This window comes from Mizuhopecten yessoensis, unplaced genomic scaffold, assembly GCF_002113885.1.
Source record: "Mizuhopecten yessoensis strain PY_sf001 unplaced genomic scaffold, ASM211388v2 scaffold6443, whole genome shotgun sequence".
Lineage (NCBI taxonomy): Eukaryota > Metazoa > Mollusca > Bivalvia > Pectinida > Pectinidae > Mizuhopecten > Mizuhopecten yessoensis.
The window spans coordinates 1,098,864-1,119,808 of NW_018406552.1; the positions used below are offsets into that span (position 1 = coordinate 1,098,864).

Sequence of the window (20,945 nt, forward strand, 5' to 3'; positions counted from 1 at the left end):
TTGGAACAAAGAATGCTTTCAATATAGGATGCGTTTGTATTACAGCACACGTTCTTGTGTACCTATTAATGTGGTTTTACCCCCTAATACATCAATTTAATATTCATACATGTATATTCATGCAGGGATATCATTACCTTGATATCAAATTGGATTTTTTCTGCACACAATCCAAACTCTTTCATAGACTATACTGCCCCCGGTATTGTCATATTTGACCTTTATCCCAACTAACTGAAGTTAAAAAGAAGTTGGACAGGTTCAAGGAAGATCACAGTGCCAGTTGAAACTAACAAATTGGTACAAGGTTTGGGTTTTGTGCAGAAGAAAAACCAATTGGTTGATAATCTATGTCATGTAGAAAATGAGCCGGACGTGAGGCTATCTGTAACAAGTCGTTTTATGCTGGCTTTGAATTTCATAGATCTATATATATAAAGTACATTGTAGTGTTTATCTGCTGTTTAATGTTTTTCCATAACTAATGCAAGTTTTGTTCTTTCTAACAGCGGTACCTTAGAGACCCCGAAAACCCTGATCATCGCGACTTGTTTGATCTCATCAATCAGATGCTTGAATACGACCCTACTGAAAGACTAACCCTCAAGCAGGCCATGATACATCGCGTCTTTGACAAATATCAAGTTAAACCAGAAGGAGAGACATCAAAAGATGGTGACCGGGAACGCTCTCACAGCCTCAGCAGATGAATCCTACTGTGACAAGAGTTATATTGACCAAGAATATCCTGTAACCGTTACCGTACCTACCGTGCGTGAATCCTCGTCCACGGTTTACACAGCAGTGCTGGTGTGATGCCTATGGTCACGGTTGACTGAACACACTAAACTGTTACCATATAGAATCTGCTGGTATGATTCGTGTCGGTGGTAAGCTGGATGTGTGTTTCATCGGCTAAGATAATCTCTCCCTGCATGCGACAGATTCCTGGCAGGAATAGCAAGCATTGATTCGAAAGAAAATTGCCAGTTGTCCATGATGGCTGGTAAGGTGAGAATAGGGCTTTAATACCTGACTTGTGTTTGCTATGAAGACCAACAATGGTCGGAAGTTTGATATGTGGAATGGATCACTCTATGCCTGCTAGTAACAGGTACAGCAGCTGTGTGAGGGTACGTAAGGTATTGAGGCTAGGACTGAAATACCTAGACCATGGATCCATAGTCTCCTGGTTTAGTATGTATCGATAGTTGAGATGTTTTGGTCTTTGTCTGTACGAGTGCCAATGACAGGACGGGAGAACGAAGGACAGAATTTGCCAGACCCTATAGGTGTGAAAAGCCTCGGAAGTGTGAGATGTGTGAAGAATTGAGTGACAAACAGACTGCCCCTTCTTATAAAAAATGTGCAATATATATCGTGTATACTGGTATCGGAGAGACATGCTTGCAAACATGGGATGCATTAATGGCTGTGAGCAATTGTCTTTGCCTGCTGCCATAGTGACATGCATTTAGGTACGTAATTGTCACAGAATGGCGAGGCAAGAGGGACGGAATGTTTATGAAGTAGATGTGTATCAATGCTGTACGCCAACAAGATGTAAACTAATGTTTACTGCAAGGTCGCAGTAGTGTTCAACATTATTTGTTACAACGTCTATATTTGCGATATTTGATATAGGTGAGGTTGTAGCTGAGCAATAATGAGATAATACCTGCATGTCACTGTAACTATAAATATGACTAGTCGCTATGGTTGCGTTGGTGATTATTCTCGGATGCAAATCGTGCTAGGATTGTCCCTTGTCTGTCGTTCCTCTACTTACAAATGCTGTGTGCTGTGATGTTCACCGATTTTAAAGCTGGATCAGATTAGCTTTTGAAACTTCATCATTTTTTTTTTAAAATGTACGTTTTATTGAATGTTTTGTTGTAAGTCATAAGGTCATCTAAAATCTTTGTGATGTTGACGAAAAATCTTCAAAATCAAAACAAGCTGTCAGAAATTGTTTTTTCGTCATTTCAGCATTTTCTGTGAAAGAAGTGACAAAATCACGACTCCCAGTGAGAGAGATTTGAAAAAAATAGATTTGAGAGTATCAAAATAAGACTTTTAATGGCAAAATGTTTCAAATTATATGTTTGTTGTACATTGTGAGTAATATCCTGCTACAGTGAAGGTCAAGCTCAGTTAATTTATTACCATGTTCACTGTTCCACCCAATCTTATCACTGCCTCCTTTTGTATACTCTTACGGTAGTCTTTTGCACAAGGAATAATACTCATAACTCTTAACAAACCACAACAACTTCTTCAAAGCGTTTGTATTTTAAATAAGTTCAGGTGAATGGCAGACAGCCTAGCGATCATGACTTTCCCTAGTAAATTAGACCAGACTTGCTGAATCTTGATCTTGTGTAATATATGTGATGTTAAGCTATTTCATGGTATAAAGTATCAATAGGTTTTGTAAAAGTACACATGCATTTATTAAATGTTAGACTCTCCAGAAAATTATAGCAATATTTTAATGATATAAAATCAAATGTGAATTTATTCTTTTAACATTTTACAGTCACATTTTTTTAACAAATTTCTGAAAGAAAAAAGCATTTTTATGATATAATGGACTGAAAATATTCAATTTTAGTTAAGTTAGATACACTTATATAACATTGTCTGTTCATCAGTGAATCTAATGCTAATTCATAAAACATTAATCAACCAGTACACATGTAAACCAGTACCTCATTGGTTGAATCTAACACTCAATATATGAACCATGATCTGATTGGTTGAATACTAGTACAGTATATATGTAAACCTTGATTTGATTGGATGCATATGAATCCCAGCACAACGTTTTTTCAATCCATCACTTTATACAATATACATTTGAAGTTATTGCACACGGTCACGTAGTATGTGTATTTATGTGAGGCCCAGAAGGGGACTGTATTATGTGAGGCCCAGAAGGGGGTTGTATTATGTTAGGCCCCAGTAAGGTTGTGTTGGGGCCTCACAGAGTCAGGTTAATGTTTGTTGTATATTTCACTCCAGGGGTAGAAACACACGGAACTAATTTATTGGTGCTATTCAATCTGCATGCTATCATCATGTACATAACTTCATAATATGTGCAAATTAAATGTGTGTATAAATAAAACTGTTTCATTGCCCACCAAGTGTTTTATATTTATCTCTGTGAGAATCAACTTTCTTTTTCATTTCCTTTTACTGAAAATATAGAAACTTTCCCGTGTAAAAATATTCACGTTATGACTGATCGCATTGCGAGACATTCTGCGTTGACAATTTTTTCTGAAATCTATTTATATATCTAAGATCTATAATCCATGGGTAATCTATAAATCTATATTCCTTTGTAGAAATTATTTGGGCTAATTTGCACTACGCAAAAATGAGACCGTTTCCACATCGCAAAAACTTCCACTTTAACACTAGCTGAATTGATTAAAACTGCGACATGACTACTTGAATGGAAAGCCATGTGATTAGGTTGGCTAAATAAAGAGATATCCTGATATTTTGCGATATAAAACTTCACACTGTCAGAAAACCATGTGTTACATGCCAGCCTAGCACGACTTCGAATCACTGTCATCCTTCCAAAAAATAATACAAGGAGTTAAAGGTTGTGAAAGAATTTACAAACAAAATATTTAACTGAGCCTGGAGTCCTGGGCCCTTATTCATTAAACCATTCTCATACTAAAATTCAGATTTTGTGCTCAAGCCCAATTCTTATTCCAGTGATAAATTAATGAAAAATTACATTCTGTCAATGGTCTGGAAGAATTTGGGAGAGTCTTGGGGCTGAATACTATTTTCGATGTTTAAACTTGACTTTTTGACCTTGTAAAATGATTTTAAGCCAGCTGCAAAAAAGTAGGTTTGAGCACAGAATCAATGCTTGAGCATGTGAACGGTTTCATGAATACGGGTCCAGGTATCTATACTTCTACTAGTTTTAAAGAAGCAAAAGAAAATTTCACAAGACTGGACTTAAGATATCTGCAATTTTAATTGGGCCTTGTATTTGAGATGCCGGTACCATTTAGTAATTTAGTTGTCAGTCTGTTTGTAAGTTTAAAAGTTTTCTCGTCCATAGAACTGACAAGGACCAATTCCGTCTTTGCGTATTGCAGAGTTATCTTCTCTTGTGAGGCGGTATTGATTGTTATGTCATTGGTTTGTGTGAGAAAATTTCGTCATTTTCCCAAAAATTGATGACGTTACTCTCACAAACAAATGACGTAACAATCAATACCTGCTCACAAGAGAAGATAACTCTGCAATACGAAAAGACGGAATAGGAACTTGCATGTTGAATTTAGGAAAGCTGGAATTAATGAGAGATACTGATAATCAAACTGTTAGAAGTCCAAGGGCAGCTGGCAGAAATCTGTCAAATCTCAGAAATCTAAATAACATTTAGATCTAATATGTCATCTTCATAATCTAAAGAGCAAAAGAAACTTACTTGTGACCTTGGAAGTGTGTCAAGGTCACACATTTGTACAAACATTGTAGCACTTTAATCCCAGCATTCTATTGAGCTGATTGTAACACTTTGGGGTTTTGGTTTAAAGAATTTAACAGATTTGAACCCAGTTATCTTGAAAGTTGGTTAAGGACATTTATTTGAACAAACTTGTCAGCTCTTCATCCCAGCAAGCTACTGGCCAAATATCATCACCCTAGGCCTTTCGGTTAACAAGAAGTCATTAACTTCTGGATATGTTTTGGTGGAATTCACGGAGCCCCGAGGTAAAGGTTTCTCAACAGGAAGGAAGCAAAAGAGCATATATAACAATGCAGAAAGAAAGGCTGGTGTGTTTTGTTTCCTGTTGGAGGTTTAAAGCAGAGGATTCCCTGCCCAGGTATTCAGACAACTGAGAATCACAAGGAGACAAAGGTGGAATGCTGTACAGAGAATGAGCTTGGCAGCAGAGAATGCATCTTACAGGCTCTGGTAAATGTTTGCATTGCGACTCTTTAAACTGAATCTGGTGTGGAAATGTTTGCATAGGTGATGGGTATAGATTCAATAAATCTGAGTTTCTACGATTACAGTACCTCTAGCTGGAAACCATCCACACATTGGTCATCACAACCAACCAACTGTCTATAGAGAACATTCCAGAATAGTGGTCTTTATATCTAGTACGAAAGGTCCTGGTAAAAGAAGAGCTGTATAGTTATTTGGCCTTTTTGTATGTAAGACGGGAAATTCTTTACAGACTACTAATAGCAGAAGACACGGAGTTTCAATGAGATTCCCCAAGATTTAAACGAAGATTTTTCAAGCTTTTTGAAGCACGCTATAGGCCAAATATCATTAACCTTTGATTCTTGGTTATTCAGACTAAGTTCTAGACATTTTTTCTACACAATTGACCTCATTGACTGCAAAAAAACATTTTCGAGGATATAGCCTTTAAGCATTCCATCCTAACATGCTACTTTCCAAATTCCATCACCCTGGGACTCTTGGTTATTTCAGAAGTTTTTCAAAGGCTTTCACATATTTGACCCCTGTGACCTAGAAAGTCTGTCAAGGTCGTTTATTTGAGGCAACTTTTTTTCTGCAAGCATGCTACTGGCCAAATATCAACTTTGACCTCTTGGCTATTCAGAAGGAATTTGACCCTATTGACCTTGAAAGTACTGTATGTCGGGTTCATGTATTTAAGGAAACTTTATAGCACTCCATTATAGTATGCAACTGGCCAAACATCAACAGTCATTCAGATGAAGTAGGTCATGGTAATTTATTTAAGGAAAGTTGAAGCAGTCCATTCAAGTGTACTTCTGACCAAATATCAGTACCAAAGGTCTTTCAGTATTCAAAAAGTTCTTCAGAGAAAAGGGTTGTCAGACAGACGACAGACACTGTACCATACCGTTAGTTTACTGGCACCTCATCCCAGGGGAGTTAATAAACCCGCAGCACGACTGGGCCAGGGTACTACAGCTGACCAGGTAACTTAACTGGTTAGAGTGGTTTGAAACCTGGTCTGGCTCTAGATCTGTTGCATTATTACACTCAGAACAGTTATAGATTGTTGTTGTTGCTTTTTCTTGATTTTTTCTTAATAAAAGTGCCTATTAGTATGATTTTCTTAACATAAACAATTTATTAAGCCTATAGGCACACCAGAAAAACAGTTTCCGTTGCATAGTTCCAGTTTTAAGTGATAGTAAGGAGATATTAGAAAGAAAAAGAACAAACACTGATTTTGATTCTTAAAATACATTTAACTTGCGTAAATTGTATTTCCAACATTCCATATAGCAGAAGGAGATGGGCTCTCTCTAATGTAATATAGACAGTGTAAATCGACCATATCTTATACATGTATTAAGTGTGTTGTACTAAATTCAATCACTGTAGCTCACCCGACTGTGACAGTTACTTCGGCTGTACCCGATAGCAGTGTGTTCCACTAATGACACAACTACTAGTTTACTGATATTGTAACTTACTGCTTTACTTGGCTCATAGCCATTCTCCTTACTAGATGCTGGCACTATAGCTTAAATCACTAGAATTGTTACTCCGGCTGTATATCTGACACCATTAGTTGAAACTCGGTAGCTCGCATGCCTTTAATTGTTACTTTGACTGAGAGCAAGTTTCTTAATGTACTGGATTTCATCACTGTATTTCACATGCTGTAATTGTAACAATGTTACTCTGGCTGTATCTGTCAGCATTATGTTTCCACTAGCTGATACTCTCTCTGTATCTCACATGCTGTAATTGTAACAATGTTACTCTGGCTGTATCTGACAGCATTATGTTTCCACTAGCTGATACTCTCTCTGTATAGCTCACATGCCTTTAATTTTTACTTTGACTGATTGCAATTTTCTTGTACTAGATTCCATCACTGTATATCTCGCATGCTGTAATTATAACTCTGGCTGTATCTGGATAGCGGGTCTAGATACCATCACTGTAGCCTACACTGGTGTACATTCAGCTGTATCTTGAAAGTTCCTTGCATCACAGCAGCTGGTCTGTAACTGAAACAAATAAACATTCTTAGATACATAAGCCTGATTAAGCCATACAGGTTTAGCTAATGTAGGACATGCAATAAAATTGGAAACTGATAGTTATTATTTCTTTGTTGTTACGGTAATATGATATTGATGTTTTACCACCAATTCCTTGTCAGATCAATGGCATATATAATGTGAAATTATAACAACTTACCAATGGATTGATTTAGATGAAAGTTTCCAGAATTTGTTTTTAACATTGAAACCTCATGTTATATTCATTCATAAATTATAATAAGGGGAGATAATCTACTGTAATTTTTGCTACGCATAAGCACTGTTACTCCTGCTAACAGTTGAACACTATTCTGGTTGTCCTGCTATCCAGCCTGTTTACTGGATAACATTTAATTTCTCCAATTTCTAAACAATATTTCGTTTGAGGAAAAGAAGTGGCTTTTCCCTATCAAGCTATGTCCAGCTTGGACTCAAATGTGGGTTTGGGGACTTGGAGGTTTGCTCTATAATAATGAAGTCCATTAAGGTAAATTGTATTACTGCATTAGCTAATATTGTGAAGAAGAGTTCCACACAAGAACTTTTGTAACTTGGAATACTCTTTCTATATATATATATAATAGATAAAACAACCAAAAGGTGTTTTCCCTTGCTTAATCGAGTAACTTCCTGTGTCAAATTATGTATCTTTCAATGTTGTTTTTTCATAGGCTTTAAATTTGCAGCCCATCAATTAGATACTCATTTTGATGAAATGTAAAAGTCCTTATTTCTTTTGTTTTCTTATTTTTATTTCTATTTGTAAATATTTGAATTTCACACAACACTATTCTGTAAAATGTGTGGGAACTTTTTCAATACTTCCTTTGAAAGGACTAGAAATATCTCCCAATAGTGACAGTGGTAATAATATAGTTTAATTTGTTGGTACCCTTTATCTTTACTCATTTATCCCCGCAGATGCATTTGAACTCTTCCAATTCAAAGGTTGGAATAGTTCATTATGAAATTTCAGGGGTGAATGAGTTAAGCAACACAACATAAACCTGAATTCCTTCCTATACCCTATATCACTATAACTTACGGTGTCTGATCATGATTGGTCAAGCTTTAGGTTGTCTACACGGATACCAAACATGTCGGAGGTCCGCAAAATGGCATTTGGAACCGTGCCCATGGGGGTCAGGAGGTCAGTGACCTGGATGTGCTGGATGTCAAGGTCAACAGGACCAAGCTTGCATGATACATTTGTCTTCTCATGCATTTTGATGAAGGCATCTTGTCCAACTGTGGTGGCCATCACACGAAGGAAGCGCTCTCGCAGCAACGTTCTGTGTTCCTGCTGTTTTGATAGGTCAGTATCCATGGTGTCAGCACTTTAATGTTAAAACAGTCTACAATGAGCTCGAGGTTGCAGTTATTTTTTTTGTGATTTAAAGATCTGAACAGTTATAAATGCATGAACAAGTCTGTTTTAAAAACACTTGTGTTTCCATAATCCTACCTAACCAAAACGAATTTGGTTCTTACACCAAATTCAAACATGGTTATGCAATGAAATCTGCTTCATAAAGTTATAAAAAAAATATACAACATTTGATATAGAACCCTATCTAGCTAGAATAAGCCACTCTAAAGCACTTAACAGTACATAGATGTATACAATTTATACAATTAGCACATACATTAATCAATACAATTTTCAGGAATTTGCAGGAGATGCCTTATTAGGCGCTAACTATAGCTACTAGTCCTATGCCACCTGGCTAATATCTCCCCATGTGTGTGCTGGAGATGTATTGTGTTTTGTTGTATATTATTAATATTATTCATAAACTTAAGTCAAAGAGTAAATGTTAAGCAAACTTTGATGTTGATGAAGTACTGTTAATTCAACAGATATGCCAAAAATGCTATTTTATTGGCTTAATGACAATTTTTTACAGTACTGAGAATTGACCGAAGGTTTCTTTTGAAACCTAATATTCCTTTGCCATGCACTGCCCGGAAACAGAAAATACTGGTTCTCGTGTGTCTACGGGGACAAAGACTGAGAAGAAGGATGGAGGAATGTAGTGTAACTAGACTTGGTCATTCCGCTGCAACCAGGTAGCTCAATTATTAGTGTCCGTCTAGAGCTCAGAGGAGTGCAAACTCTGGTCTGGCCATGAATTTTTTCACTCCTATTGTAACAACTAATGATTTTGAAGGAAAATTGCTGCCTTACTAGCAAGCTAGCTTTTCCAGTGTAGCAGACCTTGACTGGGTCGATCGTCGGCAACCAGGTAGCTCAATTGGTAGAGCGCTAGCCTCTGTCTAGAGTTTGGAGGGTCCCGGATTGGAACCCCAGCCAGGCCATTACATTGTCTCTTTTTCCTGTTACACCAGCAATACGGTATGGCCCCAGGAATCCGCTTACTAATTATCAGCGACATCATGATTATATATATATAGTCAATGGATTGATGACTGCTAACACAATACACTATTTACACATTATATGCAATAATGATTTATATTCTACTATAAAGGGAGAAAGGGCAAATGTAATGGCCAGCCCGGGGTTCGAACCCGGAACACTCTGAACTCTAGACTGATGTTCTACCAATTGAGCTACCTCAGGTCACCTAAGATCAACCCGGTCCGCAGTTCGGTTACATCAAATCCTCCTTCCTTTTTGTAAGTCATGCCTCCAAAGACACAACTATCTATATAACCAAAGTTCGCGATCCCTTTGCTTAGCATACTCCCAATGCTTGAAACTTGATTCAGGTTGGCAAGCTCGCCAATTTTATAACAGGAGAACATACATGCCATAACTTTCAGGTGCAAAATAGTGAGATCAATGTTTATTTTTAGTGAGATTTGGTCAAAAATAGTGAGATTTTTTCTCTGAATACGTGAGACATTTAAAACATAAATTATATTGCATATATCATAGTATTGAATCATTTGTGCTATTCTGAAGCCTCTAATTACTTTGTTAGAGCCAGAAGTGAAGATTTTTTGATATATTAAAGGATTTTAGGAAGGTTTACATGTGACATACGGTCCAGATTATAAAAGCTATCAATATTTAAAAGTAAATAAATCACAAAAAAGGCAAAAAATAATATAGTAATGAAAAGAAAGAGAAAATGTAACAGCTAGACTCGGGTTCGAACCTGGGACTGTGGTTCCGAATTCTGGATGAATCTTATAAACTCTAACAATTCACATACATGCATGCTCGCAGATGATCGACCCTGAGTGAGGCTATTTAGTGAAACTGTGAGTCCAGTTCCGCTACAATACTATAGGAGGGTTTACCTTATGTCGATCTAAATTTCTAAAACGTTTAATAACACTTCCTGTACATCAGAATATCATATGTTTAATAAAACATTTTATAAAATTAAAAATTAAAAAAATGACTGTATATATTTTCACGCAATGTAGTCCACCTAACATATGCAACTGACATTATCGTCAAAAATGACTGGCCTTTTACCAATAGGGAAGAAGAGATGAAGAACTGATTCTTTTGACCCTGTTGACTGTTTTCAGGCTTTGTAAATTGAACTTTGTTTCATTAGGCCATGTCCTACCAGTTTACTCTAATTTTAGGCCATCTCCAAATTTACCACTAAAGGAAAGGTCTTACATCCCTAGCACACTGAAGGTTGTCAAAGTGGCAGAAGCCTCTTATGCACAAAAAAGCATAGAATGACTTCTTCCAACGATACTTACACGTTTTTTCCTAGGCTATCTTAAATATTGTAAAAGTCCGAGGATACGGAATGCAAACTCAGAGAGTTCCGAAAAGGGGCGCTGTACGGGGAAACTTTTCAATTAGTTAGTAATTAATAGGTTTTCGTGCAAATATCTTTACTTATTGAATTTCAAGAAATACTCTTTTCAAGTATAATTTTTGCTGTGAAGATGTTTGTTTAGTCTTCAACACTCTTTGTTCTTGTGAGAGGAAATAGTTATTGCGAAATGATAACCGGAAGTGCTGTCTCTTGGGTTACCCTCACAAACAAGATGGATACGTACATTTGACAGGAGATCTGCCTACCCTTCTAACATTCCTATTGACACCACAGAAACAAAATGGCAGAGAAACCCGTCATCGCAGATTTAGACAGTAATGGAAGCGACGAAACGGTCGGACAGGACGAAGCAGAGATAGCCTTGAACGGCATGCACATGCTGTTGAATAACGGGTTTGACGAGGCACAAGCACTGTTCGAGAGATACAAGTAGGTCCCTATCACCAATATAAATTATGTCAAATACATTTCGTTCTCGATTCACAGTTCAAACAATTAATTATATATGAAGGATTGAGATTTTGTGTTTTTTTATCATTACATTTTATACCTGATACTGTGTATAAATGGCTAAGTACATTCCATGTTTATATAATATATATAACGTTACTGTAACGTTTTGCACTCAAATGTCGAAATGACACATGACAATTTGTCATTTCCATGCTAAATCAGGATATGGGGTTTCCCCTTCATAATTATTACCAAACATTATACAGTCACTAACATCAGATCTACGTGAAGTACTTTTATTTTAAATAAAATATATATATATGTTTCCGAAAAGGACATGTATGTAGTTTATGTGTCATATTTGAATATATCAACTGTGATATCTTCAGTTGATAGGTTTCCATGCGTTATATATTCCCGCGCAGCCATTTTATTGCTATATCTCGTAACTACGTGGCCTGCTGGACACTACACAAGGATATTTTAGACGTTTAACCATCGTCTGTAAACTGACACAAAAATTAACGGAAGTTCGTCCGGAAAACATAAGAATTACTGTAATCACTGATTAAAAAACAAGCATAAATATGCAGTTTTGCTTAAGACACTTTTTATCTTGCTCAAAATGAACCCATACCTGAAAAAGCATTGATATACATTCATGAACCGGTCTTATTTAATTTGTAGTCTGACAAATGTTAGAAAATGTTGCATGCAAATGAGGCCACATCTCCTTGCCAATTTTTTTCCACTTCCGAAGAGCGAAGGAGACATTCTTGTAATCCATCAACACTGTTTGCATTGAAACGTAAACCTTGAAATGCAATGAATTTCCAATTTTCAAAATTTTAAACAGAATTAATGAGGCACAATTTTAACTTACCATCAACCAAAACCTATATAAGACTGCACAAAAATAATAATAACATATATTCTATTATAACTTAATAAATGAAATAAATTTAAAACATTACATGAATTAGTTCAAGCTGACATATTGAAAAATCAATAAAAATTGTGAAATTTTAAAAAGTTGTTTTGATAATTAATTTGATGATCAAAGATATTTTTTTTATTCCAAACGAAGCTTTTGTCTGTGCAGGCCACTCTGGAGAATTTCTTTTTAGCGTATTCGAGTTATCTTTCTTTGAACACTAAATAAAAATAAACTCATGGAAACATTTGACGGCTACTTCTGACGGGAGAAATTTGTAAAAAAATGATTGTTCTGATTTTTTTGAAATACTCTTTGATGTTGCTAGTTTTTTGTTTCTATTAGTTAAGATTGTGTACATGTGTATGACAGTCATCCGCAATTTCAACAGTTTTCTGCCGATATGAGTACGAAATCGCGACTGCTTCTTAAGTGCGCGGAAACCGATAACACGAGGATACTTGATACAACATTGTCATTATTTTATGCGTGTAAATCAAAGGTCAAAATGTGAAAATGAAAAATCAAGACGAAAAAACCCAGGAAATCTTTACAAGTATGCACGACACTCGCATACTTAGTTACTTACTTAAGTGTCTTGCCACTTAAAACATAACTGTCAATAAGGTATATTAACCTCTGATTACTTGAACGTCAGGCTTGAACACTGTTTTGAGATGAGGGGCCATGCATATGGTTGATCTGTGCCTTGTGGATTGAGGGCCCCATGTTTTTGGCTATTGCCAGGTATACAATTTATGCCTCATATGTTTCAGAAGTCATCCGGCATTATTACTGGTATTGAGAGAAAAAATAATTTAGAAATTTTACCTGGCTGTCTTATTTATCATGCAATTTTCAAAAACATATAATTACCATACACTATCACCGATAAGGCAGCAAAAAGTACCTGGTAGTTTGTGCTATTTATAGCTTTTGATTTAGTATCAATTCTTTTTTTAGAAATTGCCGATTGTAATATATATATATTAATCACAAAATGCTATTTTCAGCCCAAACATGAAATTCATATCTTGATAGCATGGGGTGCTTTAATCCGCTATGTAAACATGTGTATATGTGTGTGGTGTACTAGTAGACAGATTTTAGACCTTATTTACCCGTCGTTGTGCTCACAATAACAAAGTAAACTGCCTTAAGGTGTTATTTTGGGATTGAATACTGGTACATATACCCTAGTCATTGTTGTAGAAAGTAGAAACCAATTGAAAGTTAAATTGCCAAATCTCAACCATAAATTAATATATAGGACACTTCTAGAAATCAATAGGACACTTCTAGAAAATACATTTCTGATCTTTGATTTTATATATATATATATAGTAAAAACTGTCTAAAACGTGTGACTTATTTCAGGATTAATTAAATAAAGGTTCTTGTGCTTCAAATTATGTATTGTATGTATTTCTACTTGAAAATTTTCCATTTACTCAGTGACAGTAAGATTTGCCCTGAACATAGACTGAAAGCTTAGTACAAGATAAGATCCTTTAAAACAAACAATACACAGAAATACCTGTATTCTAGGGCTGTAACATTACATACACAGCGCAATACTGTTAATTTCGTTATTTTACATGAATTATAATTGTCTTGAAAAATAATTTAAACAGCTTGTCAGTCAGTGTTTTAAAACTTTTATAGCTTGATATTTTATGCTTTTTTATTAGTCCCCCGCCAAAGGCGCCAAAACCATTGCCACTAAACCCCACCTTCACCTTTTTGTCTGCTGGAAAATCAAACTACTCTGCAGTGGAAGTAAAACCACTCAAACAAACAAACAAACAAACAAACCTTTACCTTCATTCCTTGCCTGCCTTGGTCAAGAAATTTGATATTTAGACAAAGGGTTGGTTCATACAGGGGTCTGGGTTTCTCAAGGACTGGTTTATACAGGGATCTGGATGTGATCGAAGCTGGTTTAAACTGCAATAATTTGTATAAAAAAGGGATCTGATTTAGTGATTTAGAGAGGGACTGGTTTATACAAGGATCTGGATAAGACAGAGGTTGGTTTATTAAGGGTGTCTTAAGCTTGTACATGATACATTGAGTGGATTTGCCTCTTAATCTTGTATAAAGATGCTGCCTCTTTTCTTTCAGTTTACATGTATGAATCATATATTTATTTTATATATATTAGATAAATGTACCAGAAATTACACAATAAATTGTGTTAAATTTGTGTATATTTAGTTAGAGCCATTGTGAACAATATTAAGGCCATCAGATTATACAATTATGCACTCCAGCTGACACCCCTCGTGATGTCTAGGTGTAAACAGATGCTGATCAGTTTGTTTGGTGTCAGCTTATACATGTTACTGATCTTATCATATCAATATTTACAATGACTTCCTGTGATAAAGATACCTATTATTGTGAGAAGCTTATAAATAGCTAGCTACAGAGCTAAAAAGGGGTAAACTTCTCTATAAATGATCAAAGCCGTATTGGCCTGTTGAATTTATCATGATGGCCCAGAAAAGTATCTTTTTTAAAAAAAACACTTGACTATGTAATAGTTATCAATAGTGTTGTCTTTTTGGGGAAACCATAGAAAAAGCACAGATTTATACTATCAGTGACCAGATACCTTAGTTAATGTGTGCACCTTGAGTGTTATATGCAGAATACAACAAAGTTATCTACTAACTGTGTGAGGTCCACCTGCCTTTTCAACAGGTTTCATCTGTAATATCTGTGCTACGCGCTGCTTCTTCAAATGGGTAATGATATATGGTGGTCTAGTAAATTGTAGTTATTTATAGTCAGCCAGTAATCAATCTGATTAAAAACTAGATGTTAATTTATCACCTAACACATTAACACAAAGAGTATACTTAAGATCTCTATTTTTATCAGATTGGCCATTGACTTATTTAGTTACAGAACATTATGTTAACTCATTCACCTGAAATTTCATAATGAACTATTCCAACCATTGAATTGGAGGAGTTCAAATGTGTTTTCACTTTTAAGGGGTGAATGAGTTAAGGGTACATAATATGTTACACATTATATCTCTGATTTATATTAGAGTTCTCTCCCTTAATTTATATCAATAAATTGCATTTTCTGTAGATAAAGAACTACCTCAGAGTCCATCTTTATCAGTGTGTGCCTTCAAATACGTCATCCATTAATTAATGTAATTAATTGATTAATCCTTTGAAGAAGATATGTATTGCCATGTTCAGGTAATTTACATATATATCCTTAACTACCTGAAGTCCACTGAAGTGTATAGGTGTACAAAGTGTCCCTGTGTCTCTAGTGTAGTCGGATAAACATGCAATATTTATTTTCTGTTTTCAATCAATATGAAATATTGATGAGGACACTCCATAGTAAATAACACCTGTATTCACGTAGAGTAAATCATGTGGGTATCATTGCTCACCGGAGACACTACTTCACTGATTAAATTACTCGTGGTGTATTCATAGTGAACATTCTCTCTTGAGAGTTGACAGTATAGATCTACCAGTGTTATATACAATGTGATTCACAAGTTACAAAGAGTCGGAGGCTGATGTTGCTGATATACCTTTGATGTTATATCTATGATTGTTTATTATAAGAGCATGAAATTTGTCTTGTGTACTTTGTCAATCTTAACTCTACGTCAGGTCTGCGGCCAAATAAAATAGTACATGTACTGTATATGTCACGTTTTGATCAGCTTCCTAGGGACTGCCCTATGCTCCTTTCTATAGGGGGAGAATCCGTCAGTTTTAGGGTTAATCATCCTCGATAGCCAGGGTTACGCTCACTTTCGCTCACCCCTGGAATATGTCATAGTAAAATTGAAGGCTCAGTGTGCAGCACCTTGTGGAGGAGGCGAAGACTAGTTTGGTCCTTTGATGTACATCAAAGAATCTTGCAGTCGAGTAACGGTAATAACGACAGGCTTTAAAGTCGGGCGTTGCTCCTTTGTTATCTTCAAAGGACAAGTATCAGCCTAGTGATTGGTCAGGTTTTTTTTACCTGACACCAATCAAATAGCTAGCCAGCCTGTCTTTATTTTTGGTATGACATATTCCAGGGGTGTAGAGAGCAAAAGTGATCATAACCCCTGGATATCGAGGTTGGGTTCATAAAGGGAGAGTTGGCAATTATGTCCTCGCTTGTCCTACTTTTTCAATCAGACTTCTGAGGGAGCTTTGCCTGTAACATAATATGTATGTACATGTACAAATGTATGGGTTCTAATATGGCTAACAAGTTATAAGCTTAAAATCTAAAGCGGTACCTATGCTAGACCTTGTTGTCCTACCCTGCAGGTCTTTATGCTAATCATAATGTTAAACTGTTGATGATACAGCATCACATCAGAATATCCATATAGTCTATGTAAAAAGTATTAAAAAATAACACATTTTATTTGCAAGCAGGCAGCTGTTCACAGATTATTCTAAACATACGTGATTGGACACCCCCAAAAATTCCATTTTATGGATGGTTAAGTCTTTGGTAAAATGGGACAGGGGTACATGTTTAACTATATGTATGGAATAAAAGCTGCTACAACCTGTGGAAGATCCATTATTTTGGGAAAAATATCTTACAGAATTGCATTTTTTCTCATGTATACAATTTATGAGAGTTTAAATCTGATTATTGTTTCAGAAATGAGAGTGCCCTGATGCATGCTGGCTATAGTTTTGTCTACTTCATGGTAAGCATTACCCAGAATGATCATGTTACGTGTACATTTATTACATACTATGTAAATCAAACATAACATTTTGTACCAGATTCAGTGGTGTTGTTCAAAATAGCTCATCATTTTCATTTTCATATACTAAAGCTATATTATGTAAAAATATATACATATATACTGTATAACGGGAAATTATTTCACCAAGTAAAACTTTTGCCCTTTTCCCGTAAACTCATTTTTTTTGCCAGTGTAAATTTCGCCCATCACATTTAAATACCTACCAGGGTATGTACTACATATTATGTATGTTGTCTACTTATATTCGCTGTAATGGTAAATTGACCCTTTTTATTGTATGACATTTGATTATTGTATTATCATGTAAAGAAAGTAACTACATATTCATGCTTTGTTGTAAATTCCTGCTTTGAAATTTTACAGCAAGCATTAATGTCATTCGAAGAAGAACGAATAGATGAGGCAGTCAAAGTTTTACAGGAAACAGAGAAGGCATGCAACACAGATTCCGGCATCTTCAAATCACTGAGGAAAAAATTAAGATCCAAGAAAAAGAAAGAGGTACTTGTTTTATTTCTTAAGTTACTTAAGTTTTGAGTCGGCAAGTATGATTGGTTGGATACATATATACCAGAGATAGATCTGGGATTGTTTGGCTGAACTCGTTTTGTACCTGGGGAAAATAATCTTTAATCGGGAAACTTCTGTGTGGTCTAAGTTCACCAGGTTTATAGTCGTGCTTCCCCAAAATAGAAAGATTATTGAAAAAAATGAAATAATTTATTTTGAATATTCTATGTGCCAATCGAAAAAGATGGGATGTATTTTATTATCATGTGAGTGGGCTATAGTAAATAAATGTTTCCTTCTGTAATTTATGGAGTTATTGCCCTTTATTTAATATACATTCTTCAGCCAATACAGTTTACTCTTTTCACAGGTATAGTTCGAATTCTCAACTTTACAGAGTAATACCATACAAATCATGTTATGCATGTATTAATATATTTTTATGCATACACATCAGAACTAATTATTTGAAGTATGTAAATTTGGCTTGGGATGGGCATATATTGTTTTGCCTCGCAATACTCTTGTTTTTTTGCTGCCTTTAGTTCTGACCTTCTATTTGTGAACTGTATATATGTGTTTTTCTTTTCTGTGACAGTCGGAGCAGCAGGTGAGTGTAGAGGAACGTATCCAGCGTCAGGTTGTGGTAGCTGACTCGCTACTGTACCAGTCCATCTTAGTAATGACTAGCCAGGACATCGCCGGCTACATGAAGGGTGGCTGGCATCTGCGCAGGGCATGGAAAATTTATGAGAAACTCCACAAGGAGGTGATCAGTCTACAGGAAAAGCAAGCCAAACTCAAACACAGTCGGTCAAAAAATAGTCTTCCCCAAAATCGTGTGAACGCCACTCAGGAAGGGGCTTACGATGACAATGAAAATGAACTCCCAGAGGAGGTTTTGTCCCGTCTTTTGGGGGCTGTTAACTTTGGATTTGGAACATTCCAGCTGTGTATATCCATGGTCCCGCCTAAAATTCTAAAATTGATCGAGTTTCTGGGATTTGAGGGTGACCGTGTAGCGGGACTGGCAGCGTTGGATCATACTAGTCGTAGTAAGGACATGAAAGCACCCCTAGCAACACTTGGGTTGCTATGGTATCACACTGTGTTACGACCTTTCTTTGCATTGGATGGGGCTAATGACTGCAGTGCTGGTAAGTACAGCATAAGTGGTATATATGAGAGTCATAAAAAAAATAAAAAAATAAGAAGCACCATGCTTTGGAACTTTAAGATGTTCTAACTTGAATATATTTCTCAAAATACATAATGTTTTTGCAGAGGATATACATTCAAAGCAATATACAACACTGTATTTACATCTCTTCTTTCTCTATCTTGGTAAACTCTGACTGCGTATAAATTAGCACCGTAATGGTCGTTGTCAGATGCATTCATGCTACCATATACGCTGTCAAAATGAAGGTCAATCCTTATGTGTACACAATACATATAAATATAGGTGTCGTAAGTTATAACAACAGTATGATCCAGTGTTGGCACTGGATCTGAACAAACAAATGTTGGTTGGATGTGTACTACTTAATTAGATATGTGGGCAAAGAAAAAATAACGACAGAGCAGACAAAGAAACTTGTCAAATGTTCAGGGCTATCCACCCCTGATATATAATTCAGGTTCTGTTATAACATACAAAGCTTCAACTTTAACTCATTTACCCCTGACCTTTCATAATGGACTATTCCAACCTTTGAATTGGAAGAGTTTAAATGTCTTCGGGGGTAAAAGAGTTCATTTTTTATTTTTGCAAAATAAGGTCGCCATTATAAGATATTCCTGACTTAAAACCATTTTGTTTATTTGTGATACAGGCACAGAAGATGCGGAACAAATCATTGACAGTAAGGAGCGTGAGTTTGAGCATTCCTCGCTGTTTCTCTTCTTCAGAGGCCGTATATGTAAATTACGGGTAGGTTGTAGAATGATTAGCTATGTGTTGTAACTTCACTGTCAGAGATCAATGTACAGAATGTATTATTGTATGTATGCTGCTATAAGCCCGGGGGACAGCACATAATATCTCACTCAAAGTAGAGGAATGGGTTTATAATTGGACAGTGGAATAGAGTTTTGAATTTTGGATTGGCTTTTTACCAGGCATTGGCTGACTGATGAATAAATGCTGTAATTGTAAAACATCCCTGTATTTGTATCCAGGCACTTGTATCATCAATTAACAGTTTGATATTGTATGATTCTGGTGAGGGTAACTCATACTTGCCAGCTCTCTGTATTTAGGAGGAAGACTTACGATTTTGGACCCTTAAATTGAGCATTTTCAATCAGTGAATTTTCTAAATCTCATGAATGGATGATTTCATCTGAAAGAACAGCTAAAAACTGCCATTTCAAAGTATTATTTTTCCCCAGGGTGTACATACACACAAATTATTTATGCTTTCAATTTTGAGCATGCGTAACCTTCCCCATGCAAATTTCAAAAAGCTGGCAAGTATGGTAATTGGCTGGTGACCATTACATTATCTAATCTTTCTTATTTTAAGAAAATGGCTATACACATTGTATGATGGTTAGAGTTACAGGTAAATGATGCTGGATTCAGAAGGTTGTCGATCTTAGTAGTTAGTGTTTCTATGATATATAACAAATTAATGTGTCAAGTAGTGTTGATCCAAAAGTTCAAGTCGGAATCAAAGTATGAATATTTTTGGTAATACATCTTGTATCTACAATAGTTTATATTTTATGACTGCTATATATACATTAATGTGTACCTCAATTACCAAATTAAACCTTCTGTTTTATGATAGATCACCAAATTTTTAATAGCTTAATTTCATCAATTTTTTTTCTTTTCTGTATTGCTGCAAAGAAATTGCTGTAAATAATGCCCATATCTGATTAAATCAATATATGCTTGTTTGACGAATGATCCTATATTTTTTTCCAGCGGAAGTCAGATGAAGCTATGACAATGTATTCTCAGGCATTAGAGGCCGCTGCTGGTCAGAGGGAGATTGAACTCATGTGTCAGTATGAAATAGGTAAGTTATTGTCAGAGGGAGATTGTACTTATGTGTCAGTATGAAATCGGTAAGTTATTGTCAGAGGGAGATTGTACTCATGTGTCAGTATGAAATAGGTAAGTTATTGTCAGAGGGAGATTGTACTCATGTGTCAGTATGAAATCGGTAAGTTATTGTCAGAGGGAGATTGTACTCATGTGTCAGTATGAAATAGGTAAGTTATTGTCAGAGGGAGATTGTACTCATGTGTCAGTATGAAATCGGTAAGTTATTGTCAGAGGGAGATTGTACTCATGTGTCAGTATGAAATAGGTAAGTTATTGTCAGAGGGAGATTGTACTCATGTGTCAGTATGAAATAGGTAAGTTATTGTCAGAGGGAGATTGTACTCATGTGTCAGTATGAAATAGGTAAGTTATTGTCAGAGGGAGATTGTACTCATGTGT

At 35.8% G+C, this 20,945-nt stretch overlaps 2 protein-coding genes and 1 long non-coding RNA gene across 7 annotated transcripts in view; 2 read left to right on the forward strand and 1 right to left on the reverse strand.

Moving 5' to 3' along the window:
* The window catches only part of LOC110452175 (serine/threonine-protein kinase Nek5-like), a 78,565-nt gene extending 75,416 nt beyond the window's left edge, over positions 1-3,149 (forward strand). For both annotated transcript variants that reach the window (XM_021500542.1, XM_021500543.1), the window contains one exon: positions 510-3,149. The gene's annotated coding sequence lies outside the window, so the exon portion shown is untranslated. The remainder of the gene's footprint in view (positions 1-509) is intronic.
* A 3,076-nt stretch (positions 3,150-6,225) lies between these two features.
* On the reverse strand, positions 6,226-10,807 carry LOC110452177. Of its 3 annotated transcripts, none has more exons than XR_002463150.1 (3): positions 10,744-10,807; positions 8,099-8,390; positions 6,226-7,017 (listed from the first exon to the last, which is right to left on the reverse strand). It is a non-coding gene; the product is annotated as an uncharacterized LOC110452177 (long non-coding RNA). The 3 variants fall into 3 exon arrangements; XR_002463151.1 differs by lacking the exon at positions 10,744-10,807 and adding an exon at positions 10,638-10,737; XR_002463152.1 differs by lacking the exon at positions 10,744-10,807 and adding an exon at positions 10,602-10,737.
* Positions 10,808-11,029: 222 nt separating this feature from the next.
* Positions 11,030-20,945, forward strand: part of LOC110452178 (tetratricopeptide repeat protein 39C-like) — a 28,197-nt gene continuing 18,281 nt past the window's right edge. For both annotated transcript variants that reach the window (XR_002463153.1, XM_021500544.1), the window contains exons 1-6: positions 11,030-11,255; positions 16,867-16,915; positions 17,342-17,479; positions 18,087-18,645; positions 19,324-19,421; positions 20,424-20,517. Coding sequence is in view for 1 of the 2 variants with exons in the window: in XM_021500544.1 (XP_021356219.1) it covers positions 11,107-11,255; positions 16,867-16,915; positions 17,342-17,479; positions 18,087-18,645; positions 19,324-19,421; positions 20,424-20,517 (1,087 nt within the window). In the remaining variant the exon portion in view is untranslated. The remainder of the gene's footprint in view (positions 11,256-16,866; positions 16,916-17,341; positions 17,480-18,086; positions 18,646-19,323; positions 19,422-20,423; positions 20,518-20,945) is intronic.